This window comes from Clupea harengus, chromosome 12 (genome assembly GCF_900700415.2).
Source record: "Clupea harengus chromosome 12, Ch_v2.0.2, whole genome shotgun sequence".
Taxonomy (NCBI): Eukaryota; Metazoa; Chordata; class Actinopteri; order Clupeiformes; family Clupeidae; genus Clupea; species Clupea harengus.
In genome coordinates this window covers 29,687,073-29,703,916 of record NC_045163.1, presented here as the reverse complement: position 1 = coordinate 29,703,916, position 16,844 = coordinate 29,687,073, and the positions used below count along the sequence as shown (strand labels likewise).

At 45.3% G+C, this 16,844-nt stretch overlaps 1 protein-coding gene across 4 annotated transcripts in view; it reads left to right on the top strand.

Moving 5' to 3' along the window:
• The window catches only part of LOC105903850 (A-kinase anchor protein 2), a 130,117-nt gene that overhangs the window by 74,447 nt on the left and 38,826 nt on the right, over nt 1-16,844 (top strand). For 3 of the 4 annotated variants that reach the window (XM_042709412.1, XM_042709414.1, XM_042709413.1), the window contains exon 9: nt 1,276-1,379. In XM_042709412.1, the coding sequence (XP_042565346.1) occupies nt 1,276-1,379 (104 nt within the window). The remainder of the gene's footprint in view (nt 1-1,275; nt 1,380-16,844) is intronic. The other variant, XM_031577998.2, reaches the window with a different exon arrangement.

The following is a 16,844-nucleotide window of genomic DNA, read 5'->3' as shown; positions in this document are numbered from 1 at the left end:
GGGAGCTAACGGTGCTAACAGCTAACAGTGCTATGAATGATATGATGATATGAATGATAACTGGACTCTTCTTCAGTGCTACTAAGGAGAGAAATCGTTTAGAAATGAAAATAGAAGTTGCAGGCAGAGTACTGGAGATGTGAGACGGATAAAGACAGACAGACAGGCAGTACTGGTGATGTGAGACACATAGAGACAGACAGGCAGAGTACTGGTGATGTGAGACAGATGAAGACAGACAGTAATGGTGATGTGAGACAGACAGACAGACAGGCAGACAGTACTGGAGATGTGAGACAGATGAAGACAGACAGACAGACAGTACTGGTGATGTGAGACAGATAAAGACAGACAGACAGACAGTACTGGTGATGTGAGACAGACAGACAGTACTGGTGATGTGAGACAGACAGACAGACAGACAGTAATGTTGATGTGAGACAGATGAAGACAGACAGACAGTACTGTTGATGTGAGACAGATGAAGAAAGTCAGACAGAAACAGTGATGTGAGACAGATCAAGCAATCAGTCTGCAACACCCACCCTTTCAAAATACATGCATACGTGCAAAATACACACACCTTAATGATCACACACATACACACAACTTAATGATCACACACATACACACACCTTAATGATCACACGCATACACACACCTTAATGATCACACACATACACACACCTTAATGATCACACACATACACACACCTTAATGATCACACACATACACACACATTAATGATCACACTCATACACACACCTTAATGATCACACACATACACACACATTAATGATCACACTCATACACATACCTTAATGATCATTATTTCATTTTATTTAATTCTAATTCATTATTGTTCTGAAGCAGAAGATGATTGGCCATGGTTTAAATATATATATATATATATATATATATATATATATGTCCTTTGGTATTACTTACTTAATATTACAGTGTACTTTGATATTAGTGCACATTGCTATAGGATGTGTTAAAGGCTAAGTTTAGTAACCTGTAATAATGGGTACGTACATAGTGCTATCTATTACTGACAGACTTACAGTGTTATAGGGACACTTCATATAGATTGGCAAGATCATTATCAGGTTTGCTACACTGAAAGGCAAATAAACGAAATAAAGGGGCAAATATTAAAGGGAATCGGTTCAAACTATATTTCTATATTTAACCATTTTAATACAATTTGTCAACATTCTCATTCAACTTCTTGTGAAATATGACTCCTGACTCAATGTGTTTGTTGTCTAGGGTCAGGGTGGGATGCCTCCTCTGGGTCAGGCCTGGATGCCTCCTCCAGGTCAGCAGAGAACGGACCGCTGACTGGACCTCAGACCGGGCCTCTGACTGCTCTGGTGAGTGTGCTGGATGTCTGCGGTTACTACGTTATGTTATTATGTATGTTGTCCGATATGATCAGGTAGAAGGAGTAAAGATGAGAAGGTGTGAACAACAAGAAGTCAAAAAAGAACAGATGGCCACACATTTCATTTGATGCTCTCAAGTTAATGTGCAACATCTCAACCTTCATTTGTAAACAATGCACATTCAAGTCAGGGGGAATAACATTAAATGGACATTAAGTTGACATTATAATTATTGATATAGACAGATAAACTAGGAATAGGAAGTATGGTTGAATTCTAGTTCTCACAATGTACAGGAGAAAAGAGGAGAGGAGAGGAGAGAGGAGAAGAGAGCAGAGGAGTAGAGAAGAGAGGAGAGGAGAGGAGAAGAGAGGAGAGAAGAGAAGAGAGGAGTAGAGAGGAGAGGAGAGAAGAGGGAGAGGAGAGGAGAAGAGAAGAGAGGAGAGGAGAGGAGAGGAGAGGAGAGGAGAGGAGAGGAGAGAGGAGAAGAGAGCAGAGGAGAGGAGAAGAGAAGAGAGGAGAGGAGAGGAGAGGAGAGGAGAGAGGAGAAGAGAGCAGAGGAGTAGAGAAAAGAAGAGAGGAGAGGAGAAGAGAGGAGAGAAGAGGAGAAGAGAGGAGTAGAGAGGAGAGGAGAGAAGAGGGAGAGGAGAGGAGAAGAGAAGAGAGGAGAGGAGAGGAGAGGAGAGAGGAGAAGAGAGCAGAGGAGTAGAGAAGAGAGGAGAGGAGAGGAGAGGAGAGAAGAGGAGAAGAGAAGAGAGGAGTGGAGTGGAGAGCAGAGGAGTAGAGAAAAGAAGAGAAGACAGGAGAGGAGAAGAGAAGAGAGGAGAAGAGAGGAGCACAGAAGTGAAGAGAAGAGAAGAGAGGAGAGGAGAGGAGAACAGGAGGTGTGAGGAGAGGAGAGGAGAAGAGAGGAGAGGAGAGTAGAAGAGAAGAGAAGAGAAGAGAAGAGAAGAGAAGAGAAGAGAAGAGAGGAGAAGAGAAGAGAGGAGAGGAGAAGAGAGGAGAGGAGAACAGGAGGTGTGAGGAGAGGAAGGGTGAGATGAGAACAGTAAATGCCCATTGTTCTTCCATAGAACTCTAAACCGGAGAACAGTTGTGCCTGCTTTCAATTTGTCTTTTTGGTTTTTGGTTTTCCCGTCAGTCCAAGTATTGTCTAGAACAAGGAGAAGGTTGTTTTCCCCATATGTGTGTTAGCTACACACCCATCTGATTTCGGTTGGAAACACAGAGAACACACACAAGCATCTGCATGAAAAGGCTTCAGAGAGAAACAGAAAAGCCTGAGCAGAGAAATGGGCCCTGACATGCCTGTGGGCCTCGCGGGCATCGTGGGCAAGGGGGCAAGGCTTCATTGTGTCCGCTTCCAGAGGAGCTCACACACTCACTCACACACTCACTCACACTCTCACTCACTCACTCACTCACACACTCACTCACACACTCACTCACACACTCACTCACTCACACGCTCACTCACTCACTCACACACTCACTCACACACTCACTCACTCACTCACACACTCACTCACACACTCACTCACACACTCACTCACTCACACACTCACTCACTCACTCACTCACACACTCACTCACACACTCACTCACACACTCACACACTCACTCACACACTCACTCACTCACTCCACACACTCACTCACTCACTCACTCACACACTCACTCACACACTCACTCACACACTCACACACTCACTCACTCACACACTCACTCACACACTCACTCACACACCCACTCACACACTCACTCACTCACACACTCACTCACACACTCACTCACACACAGCATCAACCCGTGTGCTGGATTCTGTTTTACCGCAGGCTTCATTGTGTTCGCTTTCAGAGGAGCGATGCTCTCTCCTTTCCCCTCGGGAATCAAATTTATTATGATGCCTTGACTCATGCGCTTATTGACTGGGAGCGACTCTAACAAGCACTATCTGCATCCGGGGAATGTTCTGTTGTTTGCTTAATTGAAACAGATTCATCATAATTGAATCATAACTGCCAACGTGGTATAATGCCTTTGAAGGCCCATCTGTCATCAGCAGAGAAACATATGGCGGGGGGGGGATAGAGCTGTCATATTAGATTGGTTTACAGAACCCAGAAACAGGGTTGGTGATAGCTGTCATATTAGATTGGTTTACAGAACCCAGAAACAGGGTCGGTGATAGCTGACAGACAGACTCACTCCACAGAACGTGTCCCTAAACATCTTGGGCATTAATAAGGAACCGGTTACAGTTACGGAACCGGAACTTACTCCCCAGAACTGGTCACCGGTGCGAGAAGCTCCGCCCACCGGGGCTCACCTCACGGGAGGCCCTTGATGTCATCACCCGTGTCATCACCCGTCCATGACTGATTTAATAATGTACACATCTGATTTAATAATGTACACATCTGATTTAATAATGTACACATCTGATTTAATAATGTACACATCTGATTTAATAATGTACACATCTGATTTAATAATGTACACATCTGATTTAATAATGTACACATCTGATTTAATAATGTACACATCTGATTTAATAATGTACACTCTTGATTTAATAATGTACACATCTGATTTAATAATGTACACATCTGATTTAATAATGTGCACATCTGATTTAATAATGTACACATCTGATTTAATAATGTACACATCTGATTTAATAATGTACACATCTGATTTAATAATGTACACATCTGATTTAATAATGTACACATCTGATTTAATAATGTGCACATCTGATTTAAACACTCTATGGTGGAGAGCCTTTGGAATTGAAAGCCTTTATTGTAATTTTACAGCTTTGCATACACTGCTCCTGATGGTGTATTGAGGGACAACATATAACAACACAAGAATACAATAAAGATAATTAAGATTAATAAAGATAATTAAGATTAAGAGTAGAACAAAGTGCAATGGTATGGAGTACAAGTGCTCCCCTGGGGGTACGTTGCAATATTGCAGTCCTTACATATCCTCCGAGCACAATTGAGTAACATTGTCTTACACACAAGAAATAAGGTGACTGAGATGGAATCGAGTGACTGATGTATTAATACTGCACATTTGATATTTCACACTTTAGTTTTATCGTTCTGATAGTCGTCAGGAGTCATGGTTCTTGCTCTGGAGGGCCTGTGCCGCCTTCCAGAGGGCCGGAGATTAAACAGGTGGTGTCCTGGGTGAGATTAAACAGGTGGTGGCCTGGGTGAGATTAAACAGGTGGTTGCCTGGGTGAGATTAAACAGGTGGTGTCCTGGGTGAGATTAAACAGGTGGTGGCCTGGGTGAGATTAAACAGGTGGTGGCCTGGGTGAGATTAAACAGGTGGTGTGTTCTTGATGATGACCTTGGCCCTACTGAGGAAGGGGGAGCAGGCAATGTTTTCCAGGGAGGGTAGTCAGCAGCCAGTGATTTTTTTGGGCTGTGTTGATTATTCTTTACTGATAACATAGGTCTTTGGGGGTAAAACATTATTTATAATATTCTTCTGTGGGGGTAAACCATTATTTATAACATAGGTCTGTGGGGTAAACCATTCCTGATAACATCCATTCCTGATAACAGGTATAATAGAGAAGTGTATAGGATGTCATCTGTTAGTTCTGATTCATCCTACCAGTGTCTGCCCCACACACTCACACACTCACTCACACACTCACTCACTCACTCACTCACACACTCACTCACTCACACACTCACTCACACACTCACTCTTCATAACTGAAACAATGTCATTATCACTCCTGTGTTATGTTCTGGAGGTTCTACACTCATTTCAGTTGCCTATGAGCAGTATTTGGCAGTGATGCCATTGTGGTTTGATGGAGAACTAACTAGCAATCATATAGTCATGTGAGGTGCCTGACACAAAACAGAACAGGTAGAATGACAACAAATATTTCAAGAATGCTCGTTTTCCCCCAGCTGCCCTACTGTGGTGGTGACCTGTGTTTTTCATTATCCAGCAAAGCAAGGAAATACATACTTTGAATGCCTTCAACTTAAACCAATTTCCTCTGATCAGATGTTGGGGCTGGACTATTGTTACACAACTTAATTGTTCCAGAGACTGTGTTGTGTGTTTGTTATTGTCCACCGAAGGCCCCCACCGCCAGCTTTTAACATCCACAATTGACCCCATAGGTCTGTGTTTCGTTCGGTTCCTATTTGGTGAGGATTCGGGAGGGGGGAGTTGGAGAGGGGCAGACAAAGGCAGGATGAGGGCCAGATTGTTGCGCAGTTGAATAGGGATCTGTAACCCGAGCAAAGCGCCGGACTCATTGTGTCGGCCGGCCGCGATCGGTTCCTGATTGCCGTAGAATGAGAGAGAAACCTCCAGGACTACATTAGCCATTCATTATTCAGCGAGCGTGCTTACGGGGACAGAACGAGAGGGAGAGGGAGAGGGAGAGACCAGTCCGCGCTAGAGAGAGGGAGGTAGCCGTGGAAGCTCATGTATTCACCGCTCAATGTCATCCAAGTCAAAACTGCTGCAAGCTACAGCTCTCCAGCTGCTGCGTCGTCTGCGATAGGAAGGCAGGAGTGTGTTGCCCCAGCTGCAGGACCGACCCGTCGACTTCTTCTGACTTTTCACGCGCAGGTTTAAGTAGTCAGTGACGGCTAAACCATAGCGTATCTGTGCCGCGAACCTGAGAACACACTCACTTGCTCGGAAAGGCACGAACCAGCGATTGATGCCTCTCTCTACGAACAGGTAAATGTTTAGTTGTTTTTTTTGTGTAGATTGCAAGGTTGTCCTCCGGGTACCTGTGATGCAGACTATTCTTGACGCAGATTAATAGCCTTTAACCGCTACAACTACTCCAAGAAATCGCCGACATATAGTGTACTACTGTTTCACCCTACTGTCATCTTTATTTGTCCGTTGATGCATATGTGTAGCGTGGACAGCTGGTTAGTATCTGCATTGGGACCTGAAGAGGTCTACAAGAGGTCAGCGTTATGAGCTGACTGCAGAGATTTTGTTATGTGTTATTTATTCGAGGAGATTAATGAACGGTCCCTGAGAAAAATGTCCCATTATGTACTGTTAACTTCATTATTAAATATCAGATATTTACGATCATATGTGTGCAGATCTTGCTCCAAGAATGTGCTTGGGATGTGCGCAGACTCTTACCCTCAGCAGTGGCTCTCTAAGAGGCTACACTGCAGTGCTACTGTGGTCAGTGTGTGCTACTGTGGCCAGTACGGGCAGTGCATTATGCCAAACGCATACTACTGAGGTAGAATTGGTGTTGAGGTTCACTATCGCACTTTGTGTTCTGTGTCTAAGGGTGAAACATGTCTGGGAAAGGATGAGCGCTTACTGCTTTGGGAATATGAATGGTGTGTGTGTGCGTGTGTGTGTGTGTGTGTTGTCATTCTCAGAGGTGTTGCTGTGTGCTTTGGGTCCTATTGCTTTGGGAATATGAATGGTGTGTGTGTGCGTGTGTGTGTGTGTGTGTGTGTGTGAGTCTGTTGTCATTCTCAGACGTGTTGCTGTGTGCTTTGGGTCCCATTGCTTGGAATGGCTTGACATCCTTGTCAGATCCTTGACATGGTTCTGCTAGCTGAATGATCTTTCATGCTTCCAGTAATATATATATATATATCATTGCCTATGCACTATATTATTTTTCTGATTAACCAATGAAATACCTTTATCTGATTATTATCATCTGTGTATTTGCATTCAGGAGGGTCTCCTGTTTAGCCCAGGGGTGTCTGCAGAGGGTCTAGGACATACTGTACATACACACATACATACATACTGTACATACACACATACAGACATACTGTACATACACACATACATACACACTGTACATACACACATACATACATACTGTACATACATACATACATACACACATACATAGGACATACAGTACATACACACATACTGAGTGGCACACACACACACTAGTGAAAGGAGAGATGACAGATGATCATTGTACTCTGCATGACAAGTGCAAATCTCCTGGTCTGTATGGTCTGTGTGGGGTTCCTTATAGAGAGATGCATAAAGGGAATCAGTCTGGTAATCAGAACCAACCCAGACAGGCCACTGCCAGTATTAATGTGTGTTAAAGTCTCTTTATGTCTCTCAATGTTAATACTATAATTTGATTTGAATGGCTAAATCTGTACATGGGCCTCCTCTTCAGAATCGTGTCTACTGTATGTTTGCTATTTGGATAGTTGCTGTGCATGTCAACTCTAATATGTGTGGAAACGCTTCAGTGTCATTCAGTGCCATGCGCTGAGGTCAGTACCCGGGTAGGCCTACGTAGGCCTACGTAAGTATGAGCGTACTTTTATCACTAGCAGTTACACTGATGAATTCAAACTGAATTCGGGCTCTGGGTTCATCAACATCAGGCTTTCTAGTGAGAAGTTTTCCTGGAAGTTTCCTAAAGTTGTATCAGGGTTTGTTACCAAAGTGGGTCATCTTTGTGTTGGTTCTAAAACTACACTACCCAGTGTCCTTTGTGTTGGTTCTAAAACTACACTACCCAGTGTCTTGTGTTTGCCTCACAGTGGGCATGTTCACATCACTTGAAGTCACCATTTGAAGTTTCTACGGATGGTTATTATAAATGTTCTTATGACCGCCACTCAAGGACATCAAGGAGTCTTTAGAAAGTAGCAGGCACTTGATTGGCTCTGCCTGCAGATGCTTAGCCTCGATTGGCTCTGCCCGTTGATGCTCAGCCTCGATTGGCTCTGCCCGCTGATGCTCAGCCTCGATTGGCTCTGCACGCTCATAGCCGACTCATAGTTTGCAAGTTGTTTAAAAATTTGTGGCAATCAATATGACAGATTTTGTCATGGTGATTTCTACAGATTTGCAAAGAAATTTTGTGATTTTTGTTTCTCTTTAAACCCCACATAAGCTCCACATAAAATTGAGATTTGTATGTACTTTTATGAGTTTGTTTGTATAATTGTCTGGATTAGCCTAGACATGCCTACCCTGCCTACACGGAGCGCACATCTTTGGCGTCATCCATCAATATGTATTTGCCTGATGGCTAAATATAGTTCAGGACTATCTTCTCTCTCAATCACCACGCAGTGAGTTGACGTCAGTTGTAAAAATCAATGGCCTTGATGTGAATTGAAAGCACTTGATAGCTTCTCTCCGCTCCATGTCATTTCACTGTTTAGGGTTAACCCTAGGTGCTGCCTGTGGGCCGTCCCAGAGTCCTCCGGGGAGGAAAAGAGCTCTCCCACTCCTTTGCTTTCACAGGACAAGGGAGGCATTTTGGGAGCGTTAGAATCCTATTGTTCGAAAACAGGAAGGGATAGCTCTAAGGAATTCCAAAACACTGTCCTGCCAGCACTGGGTCTGTGAAGCACTCTGCTCTTCCCTGTCATTCCAGGAACTTCCTTACTGCCAGGATGTCATCAGAAATGTTCTTGTGCTGTAAACCGCCCTGCCCAGCGTTTTGAATATATACAGTGAAATAGCTTGGATAGTTTAGCATAGATAGATAGCATAGCTTCTTGTCACTATGTCCAATGTTTGCCTGAACTCCAAACAGTGTGCAAGCTGATGTTTATCTTACCAACTGTTTATCTGGAGGTGCTGAACTTAACTGATGTTTATCTCAAATCTCTGATCATCGTAGTCTGCTTGAAATACACAATGATTTTCTTGCTGTTTCGTAGCTTCCACTGAAAGAAAATAGTTCTTCACACAAATAGAACTCTAAAGTTTTAGGTTTTGCATAGCAACGTATTGCTTGCTGACTTCAAGTTAGATAGATAGATGGATACTTTATTAATCCCGAGGGAAATTTAGGTCATCCAGTAGCTTATACACTTAACTTAACTCACAAACATACATACATACACAAATCACAGTAGAAAAACAATACACATAGGGAGAACATGTTCACAGGGAGTGGGGTGTATACAGATATTATACAGATATTATACAGATATTACAGTGTGCATTGATTGTGTCAGTGTTGATGTCCACGGGAAAGTAGTGCAAAGAGTGCAGAGAGATAGTGTTCATGTGCTTGTGTGTGTGAGGATAGTGCAAAGTGAAATAAATAGTACAGTCTGTGCAATGGGCTAGTATAGCCAGTAAAAAGATGGACAGTGGGATGGAATATAATGAGAAAGAGGATTCAAGTTCCAATGAATTACCGTTACGTTAGGTGAACAGGCTACTAGTGGAATTATAAGAAAGATATGAGTCAGAAGCACAAAAACACGCTGCCGATGGGAGCGGTCATTCATTTTTTTCAGCGGCCATTATAAAGAAATATCGACCTCCAATGTTGTGATGGCCCATCACGACCAATCAATGGAACATTCTGAGGAGCTGTATAATAATTTCATGATGCTGGTCACAGCCAGACACTGTAGGTTAGCATCATTTTGTATCGAGTAAACAGGTGTTGTCATTCAGAACCTTTGTTGGAGTAAACACGTGTTGTCATTCAGAACCTTTATGCAGTAAACAGGTGATGTCATTCAGAATCTTTATCGAGTAAACAGGTGATGTCATTCAGAACCTCAGAACCTAAGCACTTTGAACTGCAACTCTTGTACGAAATGTGCTATATAAATATAAATGTGCTATAGAAATATAAATGTGCTATATAAATAAAGTCTTACTTACTTTATGGAGCCCCCGTATCAGGAGGCCAATCGGACCCAAACACATATCCTTTCGACCTTTTGCATCTTGCATACTAAGTGTGAGCTTTGGGTTGCACAGCAAGGACGTTCCTTGACAGTCAAACCTGTACACACAATAAGGCAAGTTGCAAGCATGAACGACGAATCAGAAATGGTGAAGTGGTGTGGGTAAACAGGTCACTTTCAGAAGCAAAATAATTCTTGTAAATGAATGCTAAACATTCAACAAAAATGTAACCTAAATAATATTTAATTATTACTAATATGTATTATATCCCACATTATGTGAAGTCCCTAAGGTGTCAGAGTATGTCTTATTGGTGTCAGAGAAAGACTAATGTTTCCTAAGAGGTCAAAAACAGATGACCTTTGCACTCTGGCCACCTGCTGCCTGTCCGACACTTTGGGAGGGGGGGGGGGGGGTCACTCTGGGGGGGGTCACTCTGGTCACTCTAGGCACTCTCGAAGTGGGTTAGGGAGGGGGGCGTCGCTCTCCACTGGGTTAGGGAGGGGGGCGTCGCTCTCCACTGGGTTAGGGAGGGGGGGTCACTCTGGTCACTCTAGGCACTCTCCACTGGGTTAGGGAGGGGGGGGTCACTCTGGTCACTCTAGGCACTCTCCACTGGGTTAGGGAGGGGGGATCACTCTGGTCACTCTAGGCACTCTCCACTGGGTTAGGGAGGGGGGGATCACTCTGGTCACTCTAGGCACTCTCCACTGGGTTAGGGAGGGGGGGGTCACTCTGGTCACTCTAGGCACTCTCCACTGGGGTAGGGAGGGGGGGTCACTCTGGTCACTCTAGGCACTCTCCACTGGGTTAGGGAGGGGGGGGCACTCTGGTCACTCTAGGCACTCTCCACTGGGTAGGGAGGGGGGTCACTCTGGTCACTCTCCACTGGGTTAGGGAGGGGGGCGTCGCTCTCCACTGGGTTAGGGAGGGGGGGGTCACTCTGGTCACTCTAGGCACTCTCCACTGGGGTAGGGAGGGGGGGGGTCACTCTGGTCACTCTCCACTGGGGTAGGGAGGGGGGGTCACTCTGGTCACTCTCCACTGGGGTAGGGAGGGGGGGGGGTCACTCTAGGCACTCTCAAACTGGGGTAGGGAGGGGGGGATCACTCTGGTCACTCTGGTCACTCTCCACTGACTGATCCTGGGTTGGGGGGGGGGGGGCTGTTTGTACATCATCTCCATTAGTTCCACATGAGCAGCTCTCAACCCAGACTGCCACTGCTGCGGACACGCCTACCTGCACACGTGTGCATTTCCCTGAGTCCGTGTTCAGTGTGAAGTTCATTCCCCTGAGTCCGTGTGCAGTGTGAAGTTGACTGTGTAATCTGCTTGTACGCCATACAGTCATGGTAGTTTAAGCACACATCAATGTTTAGTATACTCATAATAATAATCGGGATAATATTTGTACTCACATACATAGGTGAGTTGGCACGGCGTTGCGACAGAAGGATGAGGAACGGACCGAGGTCTGGGCTAAATATGGGCGTGCTTCTCAAGCCTTTGCGATGCAGTGCAAGGTCTTTGGATGGAGAAACAGGCTCAGATCCCAATGAAGAGGTGGACTGCCCCCCCCCCCCACCCCTCCTTATCAAATTCCTGTTGCGTGATGAACTTAGAATGCCGGAATGTTCTAGGTGCGGCCGGCGAGCTGTAAATAATCTGGTGGGAGAGTTCTCCTGGGTTAGGGTTAGGGTTAGGGTTGGGGTTATCCTGGGCACTTAAAAGGCTGCTTATACGCAGCTGCATTTCCCAGCTATAAGTACACTAATAAAATCCCCATACCCACTGCCCACTGCCTTTACCCACTCCCCATACCCACTCCCCACACCCATACCCACACACACACACACACACACACACACACACACACACACACACACACACACACACACACACACACACACACACACGCCCCTTACCCACTCCCCATACCCACTCCCCATACCCACTCCCCATACCCACTCCCCACACCCATACCCACAACACACACACACACACACACACACACACACACACACACACACACACACACACACACACACACACACGCCCCTTACCCACTGTCCATACCCACTCCCCATACCCACTCCCTATACCTACACAAACACACACACACACACACACACACACACACACACACACACACACACACACACACACACACACACACACACCCTATAGCCACTCCCCATACCCACTCCCCATACCCACTCCCTATACCTACACAAACACACACACACACACACACACACACACACACACACACACACACACACACACACACACACACACACACACACACACACACACACACACACCCTATAGCCACTCCCCATACCCACTCCCCATACCCACTCCCCATACACACACACACACACACACACACACACACACACACACTCACACACACTCACACACACACAAACTCCCCATACCCACTGCCCTTACAGGGAGTAGATGGAAGCAGAACAAATTAGTCAGAAAGGAATATTCTGCAGCAGAGAGTTACAATGGGTTAGGGTTATAATGAGTCTGTCTCTATCTTTTATGTGAATGTGAATGAACACACACACACAGACACACACACACACACACACACACAGACACACACACACACACACACACACACACACACACACACACACACACACACACACACACACACACACACACACAACACACACACACAGACACACACACACACACAGACACACAGACACACACACACACACACGCACACACACACACACACACAGACACACACACACACACACACACACACAGACACACACACACCCAGACACACACACACACACACACACACACACACACACACACACACACACACACACACACACACACACACACACACACACACACACACACACAGACACACACACACCCAGACACACACACACACACACACACACACACACGACACACACACACACACACACACACACACACACCCAGACACACACACACACACAGACACACACACACACACACACACACCCAGACACACACACACACACACACACACACACACACACCCAGACACACACACACACAAGGCTAAACCCACCCGGGAAATCAGCTGCCCTAAATAGGATTGAGGTTGTGTTGCTTAGCTGTCATCAGGGCAAACTCAGAGCTTGTGGAGTGAGACCCCTTAACACTGTTTTTATCTGGGCTCTGCCACGGCCTCTGCCTTGGGGCTCTACATCAGTGCATTGATGTTAGCGTTCTGGTCCATTCTGTGTGGGTTTGCTTTTGTCTGGATCAGACCTATGAAGGCAATTTGGGTTGTGGAAAACCAACCCACTTCTGTCCTTAAGAAGTGTGTGTGTGCATGGATTGGCGAGAGTTGAAATCAGAAGTTGCCAGGCGATGCTGCCGACAGTGCCAAAGGGGACAGTGCCAAGGGGACAGTGCCAGATGGCCGTCCGCTCTCAGTGTCTCACTGTCACACAGCCCTCGGGCGCTGCAGGTAGGGCTCTCTGTGTGTGTATGTGTGTGTGTGTGTGTCTCTGGTGCAGGTAGGGCGTAGGGCTCTCTGGTGCAGGTAGGGCTCTCTGGTGCAGGTAGGGCTCTCTCACACACACACACACACACATACTCACACACACACTCACACACACACACACTCTCTGGTGCAGGTAGGGCTCTCTGGTGCAGGTAGGCTCTCTGGTGCAGGTAGGGCTCTCTGGTGCAGGTAGGGCTCTCTGGTGCAGGTAGGCTCTCTGGTGCAGGTAGGGATCTCTGGTGCAGGTAGTGCAGGTAGGGCTCTCTGGTGCAGGCTGGTGCAGGTAGGGCTCTCTGGTGCAGGTAGGCTCTCTGGTGCAGGTAGGGCTCTCTGGTGCAGGTAGGGTAGGGCTCTCTGGTGCAGGTAGGGCTCTCTGGTGCAGGTAGGGCTCTCTGGTGCAGGTCGGCTCTCTGGTGCAGGTAGGGCTCTCTGGTGCAGGTAGGCTCTCTGGTGCAGGTAGGGATCTCTGGTGCAGGTAGTGCAGGTAGGGCTCTCTGGTGCAGGTAGGGCTCTCTGGGTCAGGTAGGGATCTCTGGTGCAGGTAGGCTCTCTGGTGCAGGTAGGGGTGGATGGTGCAGGTAGGGGTGGATGGTGCTCTCTGGTGCAGGCTGGGGCATTCCTGCCATTGACCAAGAGGGTTCGGGTTCGATGCTGCAGTGTGACGTCATGTACTCAGTCATGTCTCGGGCTGCTGTAGAGCTAAGATTGATTGATACGGTCAGGAATGCAACATGATTGATCAACATGATTGATACGGTCAGGAATGCAACATGATTGATCAGGAATGCAACATGATTGATTGATACGGTCAGGAATGCAACATGATTGATACGATCAGGAATGCAACATCATTGATTGATTGATCAGGAATGCAACATGATTGATTGATACGGTCAGGAATGTATTTATTGGAAATTCCAAACTACAGTATGTATTACATCATCAGTTGATGAGTGTGTGTATATAAATAATGGACGATCTCGGTTTAGAGAAATGAAATATTTTGTTTTCATACTGCTTTCTATAAACGTCATGTTCCTTCACCTGGAAGATAACCTGGTCATGCTGGCCAAAGACATTTCCAGAGGATTACTCACAAGCCGAGCAGGCCTCCTCCGCCTGTGAAAGAACATGCCTTTAAAAGGAACCTACGCCCTCCATGGCCCCTTACAGGAAACACCACGGCAGCATGGTGGTATTTAACTTCCACGGGCCAAAACTACTGAAGGCAGCATGGTGGTATTTAACTTCCACGGGCCAAAACAACTAAAGGCAGCATGGTGGTATTTAACTTCCACGGGCCAAAACTACTAAAGGCAGCACGGTGGTATTTAACTTCCACGGGCCAAAACTACTAAAGGCAGCATGGTGGTATTTAACTTCCACGGGCCAAAACTACTAAAGGCAGCACGGTGGTATTTAACCTCCACAGGCCAAAACTACTAAATAGCACAGCATAGCCATAAATGTGCAGTTTGGTGCATAGCAGGTAGCTTACGCAGATACAGTAGGTATGCACTTTATGTCTGTTTGCATTCATTTAGGATGAGGAAATGGAACCAGATTGAAAAATGGTGCAGGAAATACCATCCATCCCCCTGGAAAAAGAGTTTCAGGCCTACTTCAGCGCAGGAGGGATTTGTGGTGACACTGAATGTCCTTGAGCTGTAGCTGACCATTACTCTATTAAAGGCACAGTGTGACCACTTCCTCTATTAAAGGCACAGTGTGACCACTTCCTCTATTAAAGGCACAGTGTGATGACTCTGACCACTTCCTCTATTAAAGGCACAGTCTGACCACTTCCTCTATTAAAGGCACAGTGTGATGACTCTGACCACTTCCTCTATTAAAGGCACAGTCTGACCACTTCCTCTATTAAAGGCACAGTGTGTCAACTCTGACCTCTGACCACTTCCTCTATTAAAGGCACAGTGTGATCACTTCCTGTATTAAAGGCACAGTGTGATGAATATGACCACTTCCTGTATTAAAGGCACAGTGTGATCACTTCCTCTATTAAAGGCACAGTGTGACGACACTTCCTCTATTAAATGCACAGTGTGATGACACTTCCTCTATTAAAGGCACAGTGTGACGACTCCAGAGGGTCCAGCTGGGTGCAAATCAATGGTTTTGTTTGTTTGCCATCAATTACAGTCAAAGGTGACATCTTTCTCACAGGAAGACTCGTATCAAATATTGTCTCAGAGCCTCTAAAAAAACATTTTAAATTTGCTCCTGGGTGGAATTGATTTGGAATGAAGAGCACATGCAGTGTTATATAGCAAATAGTCCAAACAGCGTGTCAGACTTTTGTATAGCCCCATCCAGATGTTAAACATGTCCAGATGTTTCATATCAATGACATATATATATATGTCATATTCATTATTTTAACAACATGCGGTAGACACTGTAAATAGACAATATGATTATTGGATGGAACTGCACAACGTACACCAGACCAGGAAAAAATAACAGGCCTGTATGGATAAAATAAGAGAGCTGTATGGATAAAATAAGAGACCTATATTGATAAAATAACAGACCAGTATGGTGTTATGGACTAAATAAGAGAGCGGTATGGTGTTATGGATAAAATAACAGACCTGTTTAGATAAAATAAGAGAGCGGTATTGTGTTATAAACTAAATAACAGACCTGTATGGTGTTATGGAAACAATAAGAGACCTGTATGGATAAAATAAGAGAGCTTTATGGTGTTATGGATAAAATAACAGACCTGTATGGTGTTATGGATAAACTAAGAGACCTGTATTGTGTTATGGAAACAATAAGAGAGCGGTATGGTGTTATGGAACAATAAGAGAGCGGTATGGTGTTATGGAAACAATAAGAGACCTGTATGGTGTTATGGATACAATAAGCGAGCTGTATGGTGTTATGGATACAATAAGCGAGCTGTATGGTGTTATGGATACAATAAGAGAGCTGTATTGGTGTTATGGAAACAATAAGAGAGCTGTATGGTGTTATGGAACAATAAGAGAGCGGTATGGTGTTATGGATACAATAAGAGAGCTGTATGGTGTTATGGATACAATAAGAGAGCTGTATGGTGTTATGGATACAATAAGAGAGCGGTATTGTGTTATGGATACAATAAGAGAGCTGTATGGTGTTATGGAAACAATAAGAGAGCGGTATTGTGTTTACCAAAGAGACTCATTCAGAAGGAAATGCTGTGCTTCACTTCACCTTTTTTC